General features: G+C 41.0%; 1 protein-coding gene across 1 annotated transcript; it reads right to left on the minus strand.

Annotated features, from left to right (window-relative positions):
* Window positions 1-8: 8 nt before the first annotated feature.
* LOC5502141 (histone-lysine N-methyltransferase 2A) lies at window positions 9-22,194 on the minus strand. The gene is made up of 30 exons (XM_048732170.1): window positions 21,953-22,194; window positions 21,009-21,843; window positions 20,625-20,659; window positions 19,139-20,145; window positions 18,730-18,777; window positions 17,832-17,863; window positions 17,000-17,286; window positions 16,142-16,258; window positions 15,764-15,889; window positions 14,639-14,731; window positions 14,391-14,444; window positions 13,712-14,020; window positions 13,090-13,149; window positions 12,645-12,722; window positions 12,216-12,323; window positions 11,822-11,949; window positions 11,400-11,581; window positions 10,169-10,629; window positions 9,760-9,845; window positions 9,278-9,350; window positions 8,980-9,100; window positions 6,472-7,377; window positions 6,064-6,138; window positions 5,564-5,706; window positions 4,237-4,289; window positions 3,532-3,744; window positions 2,876-3,005; window positions 2,532-2,627; window positions 2,145-2,212; window positions 9-1,995 (listed from the first exon to the last, which is right to left on the minus strand). Exons 1-30 carry the CDS (start codon window positions 22,172-22,174, stop codon window positions 1,890-1,892), a joined length of 6,252 nt encoding a protein of 2,083 aa, XP_048588127.1. The 5' UTR covers window positions 22,175-22,194; the 3' UTR covers window positions 9-1,889.
* Between the last annotated feature and the right edge of the window lie 1,838 nt (window positions 22,195-24,032).

Below are 24,032 nucleotides of genomic sequence, written 5' to 3' on the forward strand. Positions count from 1 at the left end.
TCAAGTTGTTTTTAAATAGAAACACTTTATTACTCCTCCTTCTGCCATAGACAATTTTGTCACACGATACAAAATAGGACATTGAAAATATACAAATCTAAATTGTAAATATATTAGGGGTAGCTTTTCATACTGCCCCAATAATATTTGAGATTTCTATACAAAGCGTTTTGCGCTAGCAAAGATAATAAATTAAATGCACGAAAGTTATTTCAATTACTTATTTATCTTTATCAAAATGTGGTATTATTTAACATTTACCCCGCTAAAAAACGAAACAAACTCTTTGACCACACAGTTCGCGATGGATGTTGGCCACGGGAAATATGTCAGAACTAAGAGTTTGTTGCAAAGAGTGAGCAACATCCAAGTCAAATTCTGAGAGCACTGATGAACCATTTGCTCTTGGTCCATTATATTTCAGCGGGGCAGATGAATTATTGAAATGGTATAAAATGGAGAGACTGGCCTCACCATGGCCGACAAGCAAAGGAGAATTGCTCCACAGCCATGTGCTTAATAAAGAAAGACTCCTGTAATTTTACAATTGTTTTGTCACCCGGAAAGCTTTTTGAGAAGAAAAGATACTATTGTGCCCTGTGATGACAAATCAGTTGGGGAACTCCGCTGACCAGTTATGACGTCACTATCACACATGACGTCACTATCACGTCTGTTATGACGTCACTATCACACATTCAGAAATTATCCATATCTGATCCCTTATGACTTGCCTATGATTCATGTGTGATCCCTTATGACTTGCCTATGATTCATGTGTGATCCCTTATGACCCGCATGATTTATGTGTGATCCCTTATGACCCGCATGATTTATGTGTGATCCCTTATGACCCGCATGATTCATGTGTGATCCCTTATGACCTGCATGATTCATGCGTGATCCCTTATGACCCGCTATGATTCATGTGTGATCCCTTATGACCCGCTATGATTCATGTGATCCCTTATGACCCGCTATGATTCATGTGTGATCCCTTATGACCCGCTATGATTTATGTGTGATCCCTTATGACCCGCTATGATTTATGTGTGATCCCTTTATCAACACGGATGATACACCCTTGCAATTGCGTCAGTCGGAAGTCAAGTGAAACTCTCTCAGATATAAGCCCTAAGATGACTGTTCTGCTAAGACTGAATAGCTGGTGCACGTCCCATACCGTAGCGCGAACTTGCCCACACAATGGTGTAACACTGTTCTGCACATTGTACGTTGTTATATCCCCCACACAATGGTCTAACACTGTTCTGCATATTGTACGTTGTTATATCCCCCACACAATGGTGTAACACTGTTCTGCACATTGTACGTTGTTATATCCCCGCGAAGCTACAACAAGCTGTGACCTTACGCGCTACTTTATGACGCGAAGTCCCGTGACGCAGCGCGAGCTTGCCCGCAGGGTCCATAGAGACTGGACGTGACAATATCACGGTGCCGATAATTCACCGTAACGAGCGTGACTGAACGCGATATTGCGTGACGCGAAGTCCCGTGACGCAGCGCGAGCTTGCCCGCAGGGTCCATAGAGACTGGACGTGACCATATCACGGTGCCGATAATTCACCGTAACGAGCGTGACTGAACGCGGTATTGCGTGACGCGAAGTCCCGTGACGCAGCGCGAGCTTGCCCGCATGGTCCAACGGGACAGGACGTGATCATATCCTGGTGACGATAATTCACCGTAACGAGTCGTGCTGTTGCGTGACTGAATGCGATTTTGTATGACGCGAAATGCCATGAGATAATAGACCAGGGACGTAACGCACCATGACCGTGACGTGTTGTTGTATGCCCTTAGGCTGCCCGTCACGAGGAGGCTCCAAGCATAGAGAGTGATTCGAGATTGCTGTACAAGATTGATTAATTCAGATATTTCCGACATCGTTTGGACTTGCAATGACAAGGCAGCTTCTCGTCCTCCAGAGGAAACTTGTAATCATAGGTAAGCTCTTCACCTCGCGAGATACTGAAACACAGATAAAGGAGAAGTGGGGAATGTAAGTTCCTTTTCACCATGGGAATATTGTCGAAATTGATAGCGCTTTGTACGCAAATCGTATCTAGAACGTCTGAATCAGGCTTTGGCGTGTATGATTCAACGTCTGTTGTACCAACCTTTTAGAAGCAAAGATAAGGATCTTCTTGTTTCCGTCGATGGTAACAACCCGGGAATAGCAGTTTGGCTGTGGGAATAACAAGGAAATGGTACTGATTATAATAAAGATGAAAAGAAGAATAGGAGGAAGGATTAGTGGATGTAAGGAAGGAGGAGAAAGGAATGCAGGGCATGAAGAATGAAGAAACAAGTGAAAGATATAAAAAAGAAAAATATATCTGAAAGGGGAGGATGGAAGAATGAGTTGTGATGAGTGTAACAGAGAAGAAAGGGTGGGGTGGAGAAAGGCAGGGAGTAAAAGAAGAAGTAACAAGACCAAGAAATGAAAAGAAGGAAAGGATAGAAAAGGAGGGAGGGGGGGAGGGGGGCATAAGCGGGTTCCATACCTCGCACGAGTGATTGATGAAGCGAGCTGCATTCCCAGAGGTTGTGGCGTCCACAACGTATGTTCCATCAATACGGAACATGTAACACCCAATCCCCTGTAAAAATAGTATTAAATCACCATTAATACCAGACTACAACAACCAATACCCTGTAGAAATTTAAATTACGTTAAATTACCATGAATGGAGCCAATCCCAATCATTACAGCCTATTCCCGATCTTCAGTTCTCCGAAAAAACTTTTTACCAGCCTATCATAGCGGGCGTGGGGTTCTCCGAAAAACCTATCATAGCAGTCGTGGTGGTAATAGTGCAGTGGCGCCTATTGTCACATGAATCCTTACCTTGCTCTCGTAGTAGGCCTCTCGCTTGTCCGTCAGCGTGGATCTTATCAACATGCCTGAGTACTCTATCACCATCTCACCAGCGGCGATATGTCGCGTACAGTACAAACCACGACCGTGAATACCAGACCTAAGGAACAGAGATCTTATCAGGCACACCTTTGTTATGTTTTTATTGAATACTGAAAGACGTAGAATGTGAGGGACCTCGTAATAATAATAATAATCTAAAAACATAGTTTAATAATTCATTTACTGTTCAATAGAAAATATCACAATACATTTTTAAATTCAGCCGATGGAAATGGATGTTTTTTTTTTTCACTTGGTATTGTGCTAGGAAGACAAAATGGCGCTTGGCAGACACCTTTCGATGCAATACGTTAAGGGCCTGGATTAGACTTGCGTGACACTTTTGCTTTGGTTATGAAATAACCAAAAATAAAATTTTGAAATATCCCAGCTTTTCTACAAGAATGATATTCTTTATAGTAAAGTAGGTACCAAGCGTTTTATTTCGGATGTTGAAATATCCCAGCTACTCTATAGAGAGGAGCCTTTAGAAGTATAGTATGTATTATCCGACTTTTAGCAGAGGAACACAAAAAAAAATGTGCCTAGGAAACGTTTAAAAAGTGATAGATACCCTCCCTTACCTGAATACGGCGATGGTGCCCTTGTTGTAGTTGTTCTGTTTGAGATGTCGGTAGCGCATGGCCATGGGCAGGTCCAGGGTGGTCGGTCGCTTGATGGTCGTCATGTTCCCCCACGCCTGTTCTGCAGCTTCCAGCTCGTCGTAATTGTCGTCCAGCTGTGGGGGAGTTCGGTACTCGGACGCCAGGAACGCAAACATGTCATACATCTTTTTCCTTTAACCGCAAAACGCATTTACACAATAGGTCTCGGGAGTCTCAACACTAAAATCCTTGTAGCTTCCCGAAGAGGGGTTCGGAACTTGGACGCGGGAAGCAAACGTGTTTGTACGAGACAGAGGGTCTTAGGTGGAGTTTGTTGTTTTGTGACGCAGATCGAATAAAATAGAACCTTTCGTTTTAAGTTGCTAGAAAATCTCTTTCACGGAGTTCCCAATTTGAACTATCGAACTATTTTGGATAGTGAAACAATTACACCATAACACCAAACTGCTGGACGCCCCGACATGCAAATGTACCCGGTTGACGCCGAAATATCAAAATCTGGAAAATTGATGGAAGCAAAGGCAAAAACAAAACAAAATAATGAGTAAGTAGGGAACAATATCGATTACATAGCATATTTCTAGAGCCCAAATATCTTAATTACACGACATCAAAGTACAGGGACAAACTAAAGACACCTTGTTTTCTATATACTTGACCAACCTTCGATGGTGAGGTTCCGTTCTACAGCAACCAGTAGGATTTTCTTTAAGTTCCTGAGAGTAGAAAAACAAGAGCAGATATATATGTGTAATCCTATCTATGCCTAGGATTTCGTGGTTATTCATGAGACCACTTTTGATAGGGCCCTGTGCGCACTTCTTGGTATGCGCCTGCAGAACAGATATCCCACTTGATCATGGTACATACCCCACGGTACCCCTGTTGATCATGGTACATACCCCACGATACCCCTGTTGGTCATGGTACATACCCCACGATATCCCTGTTGATCATGGTACATACCACACGATACCCCTGTTGATCATGGTACATACCACACGATACCCCTGTTGATCATGGTACATACCACACGGTACCCCTGTTGATCATGGTACATACCACACGATACCCCTGTTGATCATGGTACATACCACACGATACCCCTGTTGATCATGGTACATACCCCACGATACCCCTGTTGATCATGGTACATACCCCACGATACCCCTGTTGGTCATGGTACATACCCCACGATACCCCTGTTGATCATGGTACATACCCCACGATACCCCTGTTGATCATGGTACATACCCCACGATACCCCTGTTGGTCATGGTACATACCCCACGATACCCCTGTTGGTCATGGTACATACCCCACGATACCCCTGTTGATCATGGTACATACCCCACGATACCCCTGTTGATCATGGTACATACCACACGATACCCCTGCTGATCATGGTACATACCACACGATACCCCTGTTGATCATGGTACATACCACACGATACCCCTGTTGATCATGGTACATACCACACGGTACCCCTGTTGATCATGGTACATACCCCACGATACCCCTGTTGATCATGGTACATACCACACGATACCCCTGTTGATCATGGTACATACCACACGATACCCCTGTTGATCATGGTACATACCACACGATACCCCTGTTGGTCATGGTACATACCACACGATACCCCTGTTGATCATGGTACATACCACACGATACCCCTGTTGATCATGGTACATACCACACGATACCCCTGTTGATCATGGTACATACCCCACGATATCCCTGTTGATCATGGTACATACCCCACGATATCCCTGTTGATCATGGTACATACCACACGATACCCCTGTTGGTCATGGTACATACCCCACGATACCCCTGTTGATCATGGTACATACCACACGATACCCCTGTTGATCATGGTACATACCACACGGAACCCCTGTTGATCATGGTACATACCACACGATATCCCAGTTGATCATGGTACATACCACACGATACCCCTGTTGGTCATGGTACATACCACAAGTCCATCCTCGCCGTTGGTGCCGAATGGAGGGTTGTACTGGAAGCGGTAGTTTCTCAATAGGTGGGCATCAGCCAATTGCTCCAGAATGTACGTAACAGGCTCGTCCGTCACGCCAATCATGCAGCGGTCACTCACACCTACAGGACAAAATATTAGTATTACGTGACACGGGAATCAAACTCACACCTACAGGACAAAATATTAGTATTACGTGACACGGGAATCAAACTCACACCTACAGGACAAAATATTAGTATTGCGTGACACGGGAATCAAACTCACACCTACAGGACAAAATATTAGTATTGCGTGACACGCAACGCATCTTGTGTTACGGTAACACATGATAACAGACCACCTACAGATATGGCAATCTAGCATTGCGTGACAAGCTATTTGACGACACGCTGATCATGGACGAGATCATATCTTACACAAAGCAGACCAGTAGACGCACATATGAAAATAAAAATGCTGGATTTATGGCAACTCACCAATAAACGGCAAATCCTTTAGTAAGTGCGAGGAGCGGGAATCCCGAACCAAATCGAATATCATCCGCCAAGCAACTGGAAACAAATGCCAACAGCATTAATAACTGGAAGATCAGTGACAATTATCTTATCTTGAGCATAGTAACATATTAACGATGTATTAGAGTAGCAGGAGACAACATGGCGTCCGTCATCATTATGATAACTTGGGTCTTGTTTTAAAAGAGTTTGATTGGAGTCCTAAGATTGAAATCCTTGATCACTAAGGGCGAATGGTCTGAACTTTGAAACCCAGTGGCATAAGAACCCTTTTGCCCTAGGCCTTATTGAGCTGTTTATAGCAACCAAGCAGTTTTTTGATAGACTGAGTTAGAAATTAAAATTTCCAAGGTCACAACACCCGCCTACCTTTATGGGAATCCGCCTCTATCCTCAGTCCATCGTCGTTAGTAATAACAAACCGAATATTGGCACCGTCAAAGTCAGGATCCAAACTCTTACTTGGCTTCTCCTCCTTCCATTCAATTAAAGGTCTATCACGGCATTTGGTGGAGAACTGACAATTCTCGTCCGTACATACTACAATACGGGTACTCGAAGCCTTAGCTATTTCCTCGGCTAGCGATCCCTTCCGCGGCTTTCTTTGCCTCTGCGTGTGTCCACTAGTTTGCTCCGAATTTGCCTTGCCCTTCCTGGCACTTCCCCCCTTAGACAGCACCTGGGGTGCCTTAGAGGGGGTTAGAGAGGATAGATTATTCGGTCCTGTGTGAGTATTGTACAGGGCTGGGAATTGGACAGTCTGTTGGATATTCGGAAGAATTTTGCGCGGTGAAGATAATGGCGAAGAGTTCGTTAAAGCGTAGGATTTGTAGAATGGAGACGGGGGCGTTGATGGTAAGATCTGTTTATACCCCGATAGAATCCTCGTAATTTCAGTTGATTTATTCGGATCTGCTTTATCCGTGGAATTCATCAAATAATTATTATGAGTAGTCCTTTCATTGTTTTTCTCTTTTGCCGAATCTGATTTTAATTTACACTTATCATTGGCGTTAGTACTGGGCGGTTCCTTGATGTCATGTTCGATAACGTGATGCTGTGTGTCTTCCTCTGTATTCGCCATACCGGAAGTATCCTCCGCACAAGTCTTGATCTCCTTAGGTTTCTCTGTGATGGTACAGTAGTAACGACACCGACGAGTTGGCTCAAGCACGCTCCAGTACAGACGGCTAACCTTGAAGCCGATAGGGAAGACCCCTGCCTTGAGGTCTGAAGACTCCGTCAGTTTCCCTAGACTCTCCACCCTCAGGGATCCTGGAGGAAGAGGTACATCATAAAGAGAACATAAAAAGACTGATGAACTAAAAAAACTAATTGGATGACTCAAAAATTGACTGAGTGATTCACGTACTCACCAACTAATCTACTGACTCACCAAAAAACTAGCCCATAAATAGATGTACTGATTTAATGACTGATTAGCTGACCTACCTAACTACCTAATTCACATAATCGACTGATGGACCTAACTACCTAATTCACATGATCGACTGATGGACCTAACTACCTAATTCACATGATCGACTGATGGAACTAACTACCTAATTCACATGATCGACTGATGGACCTAACTACCTAATTCACATGATCGACTGATGGACCTAACTACCTAATTAACATGATCGACTGATGGACCTAACTACCTAATTCACATGATCGACTGATGGACCTAACTACCTAATTCACATGATCGACTGATGGACCTAACTACCTAATTCACATGATCGACTGATGGGCCTAACTACCTAATTCACATGATCGACTGATGGACCTAACTACCTAATTCAATGATCGACTGATGGACCTAATTAACTAATTCACATGATCGACTGATGGACCTAACTACCTAATTCACATAATCGACTGATGGACCTAACTACCTAATTCACATGATCGACTGATGGACCTAACTACCTAATTCACATGACCGACTGATGGACCTAACTACCTAATTCACATGATCGACTGATGGACCTAACTACCTAATTCACATGATCGACTGATGGACCTAACTACCTAATTCACATGATCGACTGATGGACCTAACTACCTAATTCACATGATCGACTGATGGACCTAACTACCTAATTCACATGATCGACTGATGGACCTAACTACCTAATTCACATGATCGACTGATGGACCTAACTACCTAATTCACATGACCGACTGATGGACCTAACTACCTAATTCACATGATCGACTGATGGACCTAACTACCTAATTCACATGATCGACTGATGGACCTAACTACCTAATTCACATGATCGACTGATGGACCTAACTACCTAATTCACATGATCGACTGATGGACCTAACTACCTAATTCACATGATCGACTGATGGACCTAACTACCTAATTCACATGATCGACTGATGGACCTAACTACCTAATTCACATGATCGACTGATGGACCTAACTACCTAATTCACATGATCGACTGATGGACCTAACTACCTAATTAACATGATCCACTGATGGACCTAACTACCTAATTCACCTGATCGACTGATGGACCTAACTACCTAATTCACATGATCGACTGATGGACCTAACTACCTAATTCACAATGTAGGAGACTGACTGGTTGACTATCTAGTGAATAAACTGGAAGACCCTGGGAGCTTAATTGTACAGTTTTGTCCCTAGGTATTTTGGCCCATTCAAAAGTTTCAGTTGCTTTAAACTAGCAAGCGTCTTTATTAATATTGACATCTGGAGATCTTTCACTTGTACTCTAAAAAATGTTCGATGAAGAGGCTAATGTGAACATTTTTGCTCTACAGGTGGCTTATTTGAAAGAGGGGGCCCACGTAAATAATGACAGACCTTTCGACAGACCAAGATGAGCATACCTTTCATGAGTTGGATGGCGTGTGGCTCAGCTCCCTTAAGGCCGGCTCCCTTCGTGCGAACTCTGCTCATGTCTACACAGACTCGCCTTTCCACATGGAACTGTTTGTCTTTCAGCACAAGCTAAAACAACAGCAAGTTTTGACCAGTGTCAGTTGTTTTCAGACTGTAATTTCGAGATTTCCTCACATAATATGTCTTCTTATTCAAAAGAATGACAAAGGAGTGGCTACGAAAAGATTGTTTAATGGAAATTCATATTTGCTTTCCTGTAGAAAAGAAAGATATGAGGGCACTTACATCTTCCTTTGCTCTGAATGAATGCTGCGCACAATAAACCTTCTTATCGTCTTGGTACACTGCCTCAGCATCCCTGAAAACAAAGTTCGACATGAAAGAAACCATGAGATATTTAGTATGTATAACTAACATCGCGAGACATTATCTAACCTGTGACAAACTACAATCACGAGTGTGAGTTAGTGTGTAAAGGTCACACATACCAGTGTCCCTAGCTATTCTAAGTCCCCAAATACAGGAAAGTGTGAATGGATAATAAGAAAGTGTGATGAGCGAGAAGACGAGGAATTCAGCCCCAATGTAGAGAGCAAGATTTTTTACCCTCACTAGGATGTCACAATGGTGGCTGGCAAAGGCTGAAAAAATCCTAAAAAAAGTTGGACTGGGTTTGACCTCTAGTCCTCTTGAATTAGAGATGTAACCTGTACCACTATGGCGCCGCTCTCTAATGCCATACAAATGAATGCATCTTATGTACTCACCTCCCGCACATAAAGTGGTAGTTCATGGGACAACGATTCTCACAGCAGCCAACAGTTGCTCCTGCTTCTCCGCACAATTCACATTTCTAGAAGAGGTCAATTGTAAAGTGTGATTTCAAGGTTTGGTTTTAGCACTTAATAATTAACCCCAGGTTACCTCAAATATGTCAGCTAAGCAGGAGATTGGGTAAAACAATTCTCCGACAGCATCTAGAAGACCTGACAAGCCAGAAACTGATTTGGACGGAAAGTTTGTTTTCCTGTGTGATTTCTGTTACAGAAGAGAAACCAATGCTGGTGTAGTTTGCACATCATGTGCTGGGAAGAAGTTTACCAACTTTTCAAGCTAGCTGGTACCGGTGCTGTCCATATCGTATACTGCAGATTGATAATGACAAAGCGTACTCACCATCATCTTCCCCCTGGTGACTGCTGCCTGGACATTCTGTAGACGGCCCTCGTCATCCTCAAATACCTCAGCCGACCACAACCCACAGTTGATGTGCACCCACTCGTCCAGGGCACTGTACAGTAGACGCCCTGCTCGGGTTGGTTCATCATCACCAAGTCGATTACATAGCTGACATTTCCTGGTATCTGTCACCTGGTCACCATTAGTGATTTCCTGGACAGGCTTTTTTGGGATAATTTTTGAGTTTCTTTTGTTTGATTTCCTAGCTACCGTTACACCAGAGCTCTTGATATTTCCCTGTTTTGGAGAGTCTTTCCCATTGATTGGCTGTTGTGATGGACTTTCATTCTTGGCCTCAGTTGGCTCTGAAGTCTGAACTTGAATTGTGCTGTTAAGCTTTTCTTCACTGCAGGGATCTTCTTTATGTTGATCAACATCCATTTCCGCTTCATTATTTCCTGTACAAAAGACCAAGGATCACCTTTCTGTAGTTTCTCTAAAACAAGGATTTATAGCGACCACAAATAATTTTAGTGTGCATGTGTTTTTTTTGCCAATTCCACCCGAACCTCTTCTCAAACCTCTAGATATGGCTTTTAGAATAAATAATCTGCTGTTGTGGATGTGCTTTAAGAATAAATGATCTGTTTTTGTTGATGTGCTTTTAGAATAAATGATCTGCTGTTGTGGATGTGTTTCAAGAATAAATAATCTGCTGTTGTGGATGTGCTTTAAGAATAAATAATCTGCTGTTGTGGATGTGTTTCAAGAATAAATGATCTGCTGTTGTGGATGTGCTTTAAGAATAAATGATCTGCTGTTGTGGATGTGCTTTAAGAATAAATGATCTGTTGTTGTTGATGTGCTTTAAGAATAAATGATCTGCTGTTGTGGATGTGCTTTAAGAATAAATAATCTGTTGTTGTGGATGTGCTTTTAGAATAAATAATCTGTTGTTGTGGATGAGAATAAATGATCTGCTGTTGTGGATGTGCTTTAAGAATAAATGATCTGCTGTTGTGGATGTGCTTTAAGAATAAATGATCTGCTGTTGTGGATGTGCTTTTAGAATAAATGATCTGCTGTTGTGGATGTGCTTTTAGAATAAATGATCTGCTGTTGTGGATGTGCTTTTAGAATAAATGATCTGCTGTTGTGGATGTGTAAAACAGATCATCAATTATTCTGCAACCTATTATTTCTCTAATCAATGTTTTACCTACTGTACCTTTGTTGTCTGTTTTCTTATTTCCGTTTTCCTGTTTCTCCTGGTTTTGTTCTAGTTTTTGTTCTTGCTCAAAGGCTTTCTCTTGCGAATCTTGCTGTTTTTGCAACTGTTCTAATGATGGAACTGCACTGTACAAGTGATCCCAGCCCATCATGTCAATTGGCTCACCAACCACACCATTGCTAAAGAAATCAATTCACATTAGTAATATTAAGATTATTAGAAGTAAACAATGTGTTATTTGTACCATGAACTCAGATTGTTGATACAATAACAATTATTGTAGCTTTTAGCTCTTTTTGTCCTATATCAAAAATAATTAGCTAAAGTCTTGGGGCGGTAAAGGTCATCACGGGAATTAATAGAGTAATATATGGCTTCCATCAATGTTATCAGCAGAGTCACTACTTAGTGCACCTCACCATGGTTTGAGAGTCACTGGAGCAGGCACTACATCTTGTTTTATATCCTCTTCTGGTTTTACGGTCTCAGTTGTGGTAGAGTCTTGCACACTTTTGATCTTGTGCCATGGAAACATAGCACCTACTTCCTGTCAATCATAGAAAACACTTTTACTAAAGGATTACAAAGCACTACTTCACATCTATTATTTTTTTATAACAAGACTTCCTTAACAATCATAACCTACAGCAGCTGTTGTTTGACAACAATCTAAGATACAGGCTTGTAGAAGCTATAGATAAAGGTGGAAACTCTCTAATCAAAAGCCATCCTCTGGGACACAGGGAGCCCCTCACGGGGGTTCCCGAGGATGATCAAAAGCGAAATGATAAACACTAGGAATGCCAAGCTTACTTTAATGAAGACTTCATACAGCACAGCTGCATTTCTGACCAGTGGTTGGTTACCCGTAATTTTGCAAACTTTATTTAGAATCAGCAACATGTCATGGCAAAAGTCACCCTGAAACAAAAAGTGGTTTAATACTCACAATTGAACCTCATTAACACAAATCTTAAAAGGAAACGATAAACAGTTCAAGATAGCAGGCATATCCAGATATTCAAGTTTGAAATATTGGGTTTCACTGTGATAGGGAGATGACAACTAAGACAGCGGATAATTGAAAATATGCAGTCATGTCTGTCTCATGCGAGGGAAAGTTGTATTCTACTTGTATATAGGCATCTATATCCGGTTCTTCCCGCTACCTTCATCTACACCCTGTTACATCCTCACAGCATAATACATCTGATCAGGTGGTAGTTGAAGCATGGCACTTACCACAACACGATATGCATTCTCCTTTACTTTAGCTCGTACAGCATCCAGATCTTTGGGTGTTCCATTTTCAAATTCAACCTGGAAAAAAAGCAGGAAAAGACAGAGCTATAGTGATATAGCTATATAATTATACTCTATAACATACTATATAACTCCCCAAATCAATATAGATTCAAAGCATATGTGCACTGATTCAGGAGACAAATAACTTTTGGTAATGGGGGAGGGATATTGGTCTCTTATTTGGGGTTATTCCAAAATGTTTTGTTTTCAGCCCAGAATTGAATAGTAAACAAAACCAACAGATGCAAAAAAAAAAAGTGAATCCCTAAAAACAGGCACATACCCAGGATTTGTTGAGGGGGGGGGGGGGGGAGGGGGGCAAAACGTGGTAAAAAGAACAGCCTTGACAAAAAAACAAGACATCTCTTAGATCATTTGTTACCTGGCTGAAGTATCCAATGAGTGGCTGGTATCCTCTAGAACTTTCAACCTCATCAATAACCTAAATAACAAATCACTTTAAAAACACCTTAGAAACATTGGAGACAACCACTGCATCAAAAGAAGGAAGACATCAATTGCCATTCTCTAGTCAGGCACCCATTAGTTATTGTATTTAATCATTATTGGAAGATAAATTATGTGAAAAAAATCTTAAAATAATAAAACTAGTCAGGATAGGTATTCATTACCCACACCATTCTAGCCATAACTGTCACTGCAGAATTTACTTAAATAAAGCCTGCCTATATTGCCTGCTCACCCCTTTGCCATACCCTTTGATAGCCTGCCTGCTCACCCCTTTGCCTTACCCTTTGATAGCCTGCCTGCTCACCCCTTTGCCATACCCTTTGATAGCCTGCCTGCTCATCCCTTTGCTTTACCCTTTGATAGCCTGCCTGCTCACCCATTTTCCTTACCCTTTGATAGCCTGCCTGCTCACCCCTTTGCCTTACCCTTTGATAGCCTGCCTGCTCACCCCTTTGCCTTACCCTTTGATAGCCTATCTGCGCACCCCTTTGCCTTACCCTTTGATAGCATGCCTGCTCTCCCCTTTGCCTTACCCTTTGATAGCCTGCCTGCATTTCCTCCTGCATCTCTTGCAGCCATTTTGGGTTTTCTTCCTGGCAACAGAGCTTGCAGACAAATGGAATAGAGTCTGGCAGATCAGAGAGACACTCATATTCATCTGGGTTGATGTTTTGGCATGATGCATGCACCCAGTGTTGACAGTCGTTGCAGTGCATCATCTTCGAGTCAAAGTCATTATCTGAGTAGCACTTCTCACATATTGGGCAGTAGTTGCCGTTATCCCATGCTGTGCCACAGTCATAGCAGTGGGTGAACTCATGCATCCAAACGGCTTCTGGATCCTTTGACAATACAAGCTGTATCAGAGTTGATCAAAAGGAAAGGGGCCTACAGGATCTAGTATCTAGCCAATTTAACACAAGGGAAAACTCAAGAAATCCTAACCCAAACTTATACTTCTAAAGAAATATCCTTTAAACCATTTTACACTATTTCTTTATAATCTATTCAATTAATAGAATTTTATACAACAAAGCCAGTAAAATGTACTTTTATATACATGTTTTTTTTCATATTATAATCTAGGATATGTGTTAAAAGAGGGCCACAAGTTTATTTGCCTAGCATGTATGAATAGTCTTTATAAGGACTAGTCAGAATAATGGGAATTATAATTTAATTATTGAATAATTTGATGCTCCTCCTACTAACCTCTCCAGCACTTTTGCTTCCACAGAGTTTGCACTGTGCACAACGACCACAAATCTACAAAGAGACAGCAGTTACTAAATTGATCTAGCTAAAAAAAAGTCTAAAAGTTTTCAGTGAACACAATGCCTACAGATCTAAAAAAAGATACAGTTTCAAACAATGTAGGAAAGGATAAGAAAACGATCATTATTATACAACAAAATGACCTTCACACTAAGCAAAGCCAGAGAGGTGACGTGTTATCATACCCAAGTATCCTCTGAACCCTCTGGTACGACAGGGTAACTAGGGCCTAGGCAGTCCACATGGTAACCTCGCTGACATTTGTCACACATCAGCAGCTAGGAAAAACGGAAAATGAGGCAAAAGTGTAAAATGTAAGGCATATTTGGATAGGGAAGATGATAAATTTGGAGATTCACAAGGAAGAAGAAAACAACTGACAGGTATGCAGATAGATACAAGAGATACACAGCAGATAATTGACACAGCAGATAATTGACAGATAATTGGCAGGCAGGCAGGCAGGCAGGCAGACAAAGGACAAAAGAAACATTGTTATACAGAGGTCAGACAAAAAGACAGATGGTTGGACAGACAGATGCTCAAAGCCCCATTGGCAACCAAAGCGATTGTTGTTGTTTTGAAATAGGGCCATTGTCTTGCGAGCGATTTGATTGGGGTGTGTGTTTTATCTTGTTTTCGTTGGTGAGGAGAGCCACAGTATTTAGTAAGACAAGAACATAACGTAACGAAGAATCGACCAAGCAATGCATGCTTTGGGAAAGATACTAGTTTATTCCATGCGATTACTCAAACTCGAAACTATTCTTTGTTTTATCACTGATAAGTACTATAACCTGTAATTAAAACTTTAGGTTAATAACCATTAGGCTAGAAGTCGAGGAGAATATACGCCGAACACATAGGAAGTATGAGTTCGGAATATATTCTCCTCAACTCTTGGCAAAACTTTTACATATTTATTGTTTGTTCCTCTTGCATTTTCAGGGTTGCATCAAGGCTCACCTTTGAATCGAAACTGCTATTTTCATTCCCTTTGTATGTGAATGAGTGGCTCAGAGTCTGAAAAACTTTGACTTTCGCTTTCATATGACATCACATAAATACCAGCATATCGATAAATCTTAGAATTATTTGCCAGGTATTCTTGAAAAATCATAAAGTAACAACTATTTAAAACTTTGAGACGTATTTTGACGATTTTAACAACGACAGAAGAGGTTTCTTAAAAGTTTGAACTAGTTTGTAGTCTTTCTATTTGAGGGCAGTGCTAAAATAGAGCCTCGATCTGATGTAGGCTTGGTTGCTTATGGGCCTTTAAAAGAGATAGACATATATCAATTTATCACCTTGTCTTGTTGGCCACATACGACACACGTACTACAGCTGTCACAGCACCAGGAATCCTCATCAATCGGCTCTTCATCCAGACAGAAGCCATGGAAAGGCTCAGAACACACTTTGCAGAAAAACATCTAGTGAATGACAGAAATTGTAATCAATCATAATTAAGGACGTCTGGGTAAAGAAAATGTAAGAGAAAACTTAAGACAAACCCGATTGGTAAGGGGGCAATTATTTCAAAGTCCCAAACTGTATACATAGAAGTAAATAAAGAATGAAAAATAAGCAAAATCATCAACAGTAAAAAAAATGTATATTAAATGTGCGAGAGTGGTGAAAAAATGGAATACTTGGCTTTCTCAAAATGAATCCAATTAGCTCACCTTGTCTTTTCCAGCACTGCCACACAAGTAGCACAAATCATGCAGCAACTCTGGGGCCCCTGTGGTAAAACACACAGCAAACCCACCCTTCCAGATGGTATCCTCAGAAGCATTGTCCTACATGAGACAAAAAGGGGTAAATGATGAGAAACGGATGAGAGGTCAAAGATTATTAATAAACACAGACAGGATAAGAAAAGTTAAGCTAGCAAACTTCTTCCAATTTGTTGCGAAGCACAATGTCCATTCTATGGGGTTCTACGCTTATTTCATGCAGACGTAAAAATTAACATGAAGTCATGCCCGTACCCAGGGGGGGTGCAGGGGGTGCGAACGCACCCCCTCACAATGGCCGAGGGTCCACTTTTGGTTCTCAGTAGACGTGCTATTTGTAGACAAAACTATAAAGAATAAGCTAGACCCCTCTGGTATGTAGCCAAAGTCCGACAATAAACTTCCCGTGGTCAGGGGGTGGTCAGAATTTTATCAGAGAACTCCCCCCCCTCACACCTGGCAAAATAAGGTCAACTTTTGTCAGATTTTGCACCCCCCCCCCCCCCAAGGAAAATCCTGAGTACGGGCCTGAAAGTTGATCCTGGATCCCTAACATTTCAAAGGTCACTAAGTATTTCCAAAACATTTGTTTTCTTCAATAAAATGCAGTCTCTTGGATAAACCTGAGAATGACCAGTTACAAGAAATTCAACTGTATGAGGAAAGACAGCAAAACCGAAATTTTACTAAGTATCTTTTTCGTAATTGTACTTTTCGAAAGTACAGTTAGGGGAAAATATCAATTTGTTTGACTAAATGGTGGATCAATGCCCTCAACCACAAGTCAAGAGCATGATAACTTACGCTCCACGACAGCTGGACCAGGTGCTTATTGCTGACTGGTATGGGTCGGGTTCTGATAAGTGGAAGAGACTTAGGTGGCTTGGATTCCATCTCGTCCTCTTTCTCATCAACTTTGTGTTTTTCTTTCGATTTTCCTTTCTTTTTCAACTGCAGAGTCTTCTTTGCAGGTTTCTTGTCAGACTTCTTTTTCACCTTTTCTTTGCCTGCTTTTGGACCCCTGATTACTTTAGATAGTTTTGGGGTTTTGGAGGCTTTGGAAGATTTTGCTTTTGATTTTACTTTTTTACCTGAGAAATTAATCAAGAGAAACATGGTAAGCTTTGCAACCTATGTTTTGCACTTTCTTTTTTCCTTGCAAATAAATGTTTATTTGACCTCATACGTGTAGTCAACCTTGGAAAACATAGGCTTATGCGGGCCTTATCAGATAGCACTTTTGGGCAAGATTGCTTTCAAATTTTGTCTATTTTTCATGCACGTTACACAGAAATATATCTACCGGATAATTCATAGCACAGCATGTATATCGAAAGTAGCTCCTCTCAGAATGTTCACTTTTCTAATTTGGTCGGTTGATTGAGCATGGGAACACCCTAACCTGATTGGCTGGAACTTTTTTTTATTAAATTTTTAGGGTGTTCAAGCCGAATCTGATTGGTCAAAGTTGTTCAGCATGGCCCGCTTTCTGTGTCCTCACTGTAGCAATCAATAAAATCTTGTTTGGTACAATTTGTGACCAAATTTTGAAACATGCAGCACATGTTCCAAAGTTTAGCCTGCATTCAACTGTTTTTGCCAAGAGTCTATGTAAAATCTGTACTGAGCAACTCACCAGGGGCCTGGGGGTTTATGCATTTCCTTGCGCTAAAAGAGATGTAAGATTTGACATTAGGAATTAACATATTTTACAACCAACAACTGCTACAAGCGAACTTTCAAACATTCTACACAATACTTAGAAGCACGCCTGCTACAAGTGAGCCTTCCCGGCATCTTGTACAACACATATGAGCACACCTGCTACAAGTGAGCCTTCCCAGCATCTTGTACAACACATACGAGCATGCCTGCTAATACATATGAGCACGCCTGCTATAAGTGAGCCTTCCCAGCATCTTGTACAATACATACGAGCACGCCTGCTAATACATACGAGCACGCCTGCTATAAGTGAGCCTTTCCAGCATCTTGTACAATACATACGAGCACGCCTGCTACAAGTGAGCCTTCCCAGCATCTTGTACAATACATATGTTGTGGTTTGAAATGCTTCTTGGTTTGAAATTGTTAAAACTGGTTTGAAAAGGGGATATTTGCATAATCTTTTATCTAGTTCTTTTAGTTACACCTCCCAACCCCCAAAAAATCCAAGCCCCTGTTTTATTAATGACTCCCCAAAAATAAAATCCCTTTTAGAATGCTAGGTATCCAAAAATGAGCTAGTTTGAAAAATTCAAACCAGTTTGAAAAAATTCAAACCATGCCACATTTCAAACCACAACACATACGAGCATGCCTGCTAATACATACGAGCACACCTGCTATAAGTGAGCCTTTCCAGCATCTTGTACAACACATACGAGCACGCCTGCTATAAGTGAGCCTTTCCAGCATCTTGTACAATACATACGAGCACGCCTGCTATAAGTGAGCCTTTCCAGCATCTTGTACAATACATACGAGCACACCTGCTACAAGTGAGCCTTCCCAGCATCTTGTACAATACTTACGAGCATGCCTGCTTCATCACGCCAGGTCCACCAAACTTTGGCTTGTCCCTAAAGGTTGAAGGGCTGTTTAGTACAGTGAAACTTTGATATAACAACAATCTCAATATTATCATTTTTGTTTCTAGTCCCAACAAAAATAGAATATGTATATGGAAAATCATCTCATTTTAACAATTTTCCCAATATAACAATGCAAGTTTTCAGTAACTTGACATAGAGTATCACTTTTTAAGGTTTCACTAAGGTTGACAAAGGAAATGAATGTCGAAAGCTGTGGTTGGTTTTAACAAACATCAATTAGTTTATTAATGAGAGTTTTAACATCTTCAGACTTTTGATTCACTTTCTTGACATTTCTTTGACGGTAGTAGCAACTGGTGATGAGTATCAAAATAGCTGCTCAACAAACCTGCAAAAGACACATTTTCCGCAGTCCTCTTCAACCACACAACCCTCACATTCGCCACACCGCCGCCTGCGCTTTCCAGGAACTATTGCAGCCTCAGTCTTTATAGTTCTAACTTTCCTGATGACTTTAACAAGTTTTTTCTTGATCTCTCCATTTTTTAGCTTGACTTTTCGCATCACTCTTATGACTTTTGTGACTACCTTCTCAGGGCTTTCCTTGATCTCTTGCTGCAAGACAGCGAGCGGTTTGTTGCTATCTTCGTCATCAGAGCTGTCACTCTCAACAGGAGCTGACTTCCTGACATATTTACGCTTGGGTTTGGACTGTTTGTTTGATGGCTCCGGTTTCCACTCATCCTCATCGTTTTCACTGCTCTCTTCATTACTGCTCTCTGGGCTACTGCTTTCAGAGTTTTGACCAGATGATTCGCCACCATCCTCTTCATCACCCCCTGAATCTTCAATTCCAACTTTCTTATCCATGGTATCTTTGTTTTCAGAATCTTTCCTCACTATCTTCTGTTTTCTTTTTCCATCCTCTCCTCTTTTGCGTTTCCCTTGACATAGGTCTGACATCTCATCTTCTATTTCAGTATCAACATTTCCGTCACTCTCTTTTTCCTTCTCCTCTGCCTTTTGCAGCGGTCTGGACTTGTATACTTTCTTCTTTCTTGTTGTTTCGCTGTCTGCCTCATCGGAATGTTGTTCTTTATCACAAAACTTTTCTTTAGTAAATAGTTGTCTTGCACCAGCCCTTGCCATTCTGGGCTTTCCTGCAGAACTGTCAGATAAATTTTCACTATCACTCTTTCCAGACAAACTGTGTGTTTTCTTTTTGTATTTTTTGCCGAGACTCTCCTCTGGGAATAGTGCCTTCTCAAATACAGACGAATGAGCAACAACACAGTTTTTTATTCTCACTTTTGGACGACTCTTCATTACATTGTTTTGGGGTGCTTCTTTTCCTTCTACTGGTACTGTGGCATGTTTTAATCTTACTTTGTGGACCTGAAATCAATTGAATCCGATCACTTACTAAATCAAAACTTTCTTGATATGCTGTGCAAAAACATAAGTTCTATTCCATTGATTAACAGTAAACATATTCATATAAGAGCCTACAGGCTGATGTCTTGCATTTTAAGCACACTAAAGATCACTCAAATGTTGACTGTCAAAATTCTGGCTACTATAAAATATACCACATATGGACATTCTGAAACATCATTTATAGATAATAACGGCATTGATTGTTAAAAAACATTCTGACTAGAAACTGTTTGGTATTTATGAAAAATAAGAACCAATTAAGAACCTAAACAGCCTGATTTTCCAAAAGAAACCCTGATTTATAAGAACCTATTCAGTCTGGTCTTGAAAATTCTAGGTTCTTATATGCTGGTGTTTACTGTATAACATCTCTGGAAGAGAAAGTAGCATTTTTAATATAACATCTATTTTCCACTAAAATCAATTCAGAAACAAACCTTTCTTGGCTTTTCTTCCACATGATTCAAAGAATCTAGACAAAAAAAGGTAAATCAAGACAGGACTTTAAAAAAAAAAAATACAAAGAACTCTTGCTACCCACCCCTCCCTAATGACAAAACCTGCAAATCCAAAACAAAGAAATAATTTCAAATGTCTTTTTGGAAAGATTGTCTTCTATCTCTTATTTTGTACAATTTATAGGCAAATCGAACCAAATATATCTAAACATATTTTCAATTCCTCTTTGAAAAATCAATTTTGACCAGTAAAAATTAAAATATTATTTGATTGTCGTTGTGCTAGGATATTTGCAAGGTATTTTATGATGAAAATTTGATTTGTTTCCTGGTATAAGTTCAAATGATTATGTCCAATCTTACCTTTGCTATTTATCGATTTATCTGGCTCTGGTAATTCCAATCGTTGTATTTTGGATGGTGGCGTTTCACCACTTTCTAATTCCCTCTTCACCGATAGTAATTGTGTTGATATTTTGTTCGAATTATCCTCTTTCTTCAAGGGCTCGAATTTAGGAGATATAACATCGTCATAATCAAGTTTTTTAGCTTTTACAACACGGCCCGATCTTGAGCGAACTTGGGATGAATCAAGCTGTTGTTTAGGCTGTTCAGTGCTCTCATTAGATCTGACGATGTTAGCTTGTTGTTGCTTTTTGAGCTGTTGTAATTTACTGCCTCTCGCCTTCGCTAGCAGTACTTGGGCCATAGATGCAGTGGTTCGCTTTGCAGTAACAACAGCATTTGTTGTCTCCGATAATTCATTCTTATCTCCTTCGTTCTGTGGAGATTCATATCTCGGTTTTCCACCTCTGGCAGCAAAGTTAAATTTGATGTGAGGAGTAGATTTAAGCATAGGAGATACTTCGCCTTTTAGTTTCTCGAAAGACGTTCGATTTTTGGAAAGCGGCGAATATTTCCTCTCATAAGTGTCTCTCTTCTTGTATTGCTTTGCATATATGTTCGCAGACGGTGATCCATTGGGGCCTTTTCCTTCATCTAGCGATCCAGAGGATTTAGTTGGAGTAACAGGTAGCAATTTTTGAGGCGAGTTCCTTGACAGTAAAGTGCGTGACGAAGAGACGCCATGTTTAGAATCGGTATAAAAACTTCGGGATAAACTGCTGGCTCCCGAAGAAAGATTGCGATAAGCAATGAGCCCAAGATCCTCTGAACGAAATCCGTAGAATTCCTTCTCCTATAGATAAAAAGCAATAAGAGTTACAAGATCTGTTTAACTAAAAACACTGCAACGAAATATGATGTGATCACAGAAAGGACAAATGGCGCGTAAAATGTTGAATCACCTCATCGTCCGAGTCGCCAAAGATCTCTCGATATCTACGCACTGAAATAACTTGGGGTTTGATAACCAGTTTTCTTGGTAGTCTTTCTTTGTGCTTGGTTACTTTAGACCCATATTTAGTTATTGGTTTATCTTTTTTTCTGGGTCTACCTACTTTACCCCCTGTGCCCTTCAAACGCGCCATCTTGCTTTGGTGAGCTGTCCAGAACAAGTGTGAGCGCATGGGCAAAGCATTCCACAAAAACATCTAAAGAATCGCTACACTCATTGGTTAATGACCATGGCAAACGGTTAGCATTCATGGTTAGCATTTACGATAATCCAAAGTCTTTTATCGAGATAAATGAATAAGATAAATTGTATTGATTAAAGGAATAATATGTTATATATAATACTCAAAGGTAGGCGTATTTAGGGAGCCTATAGCTAGCGAATTTATTAAATTATGCTTTAAACATAATCCAATGAGCACTCTTGTTGTTAATGTCTAATGCAGCATAATTTACCAGGTCCCAACGGCTCACGAGCGAGGAAGACGGAAATATTTTATATCATTTATATTTGATTTCAGCATAAATTATATAAATTGATGAAGCTGTGGATAAATCTGCTAGAATTGAGCAGTTGAATGACGGGCTAAAGACTCAGAGTGATAAAAAAAAATAGAAGTGATATCCATTCGATTTTTCCCGGGAAAGTTACGATTATTTACAACTTCTTTAGATCAATGCCGCCTCTATAATTGTAACGTTTTTCTCATTTAAGCTTGTGTACAGATGATTGCGTGGTTCTCAAAAAGACTTTCCATGTCGCTTGGTAGTCATTTTATAAAAAGCTGTTTGGGAACGTTTCACCGAATGTGAGGTGTTGTTGTGCTGGTCACGCGATTCGAAGTGTTCTCGGTTAATTTCTGCTCAGTCCAAAACTCGTGTTACCGTAATTTCGTAAGCTCATTCTCCTACATGAGTGGGAAGACGATATTAACTGTGACCAATTTGCGCCAGATTGCGATGTACTGAAAGGGTTTTCCAAAGATGTGTGCGGGGTTTTCCCCTCAGGTACAACACAACCCTACCGCGCACTTTAGTGCACCATCGATTCCGATCAATGAAAGTGCAACGGAGTAAAGCTTAGGAAGAAACCCCTGCATAGGAACTGTACACTGACCATTTCCATGAGTTACAGCTACCGAATTTGATAGAATGGATCACAAGCTAAGTTCCCTTTCGGAATGAAGTTATGCTAAAAAGCTTTATATCATAAACGAGAAGCATTGTCAAACTGTGGGTCAGTGGAACCAAGACAAGACTACTACCGAAAGCGCAGCATTCCGTACCTCGATATAACATCACAGCTTTCAATGATGAAATCTGTTTGGTAACAGAAAAACAAGAGGGTTTACGGGCGTCAAGGGTTCCCATAGCAATACGCATGCGTGACTTCAACACACGGCAGTGAGCCCTGGGTACTACTTTCAGTGTTTGTGGCGTAGTGAGGATGTGAGTCCGCACTTTCCACACTCCCTTTTCCATGCATTACATATCAAGATGTATTTGCTTGGGGCACCTTGGAGAAACTGTTATGACCATATATTAATCACCCGCTCCCGAATGGTCCCCTCAAATTCGCTGTGGCAAGAGGTCCGTGCTTGTATGATCGACCAGATTTAGCTGTGCTCTCATCGCATATTTTTGGGTGCTCAATCGAACAAAATGTTCGTTTCTGAATCTCATGCGCGCCATGAAGAAATTCAACGCGGTCGCGTCGATTTCCTTTTTTCAAAACCAAGATGTACGAATCGCACAATAAAATGAGATGTTTTGAGTGCTCATCAAAAACCTTTCGGTGGTCCTAGCTTATGATAAGACTCGCCGTGGGGTCTGCCTTTCTTTGTGCAGTAGGCGAGTACCAGTAGGCGAGACGCATATGTGTTAATCCCGATAACATAAAATCCTCGATAACTCCAGGGCCATATCAGGCTTCGGATGGGATACACGTGTGCGTGTTGGGGGTTGGAGGACCACAGCCCTGATTTCAGTTTCATAATATGAGGGGAGCGACGGTTAAGATGAAGAAAAGGG

This window comes from Nematostella vectensis, chromosome 9 (assembly GCF_932526225.1).
Source record: "Nematostella vectensis chromosome 9, jaNemVect1.1, whole genome shotgun sequence".
NCBI lineage: Eukaryota > Metazoa > Cnidaria > Anthozoa > Actiniaria > Edwardsiidae > Nematostella > Nematostella vectensis.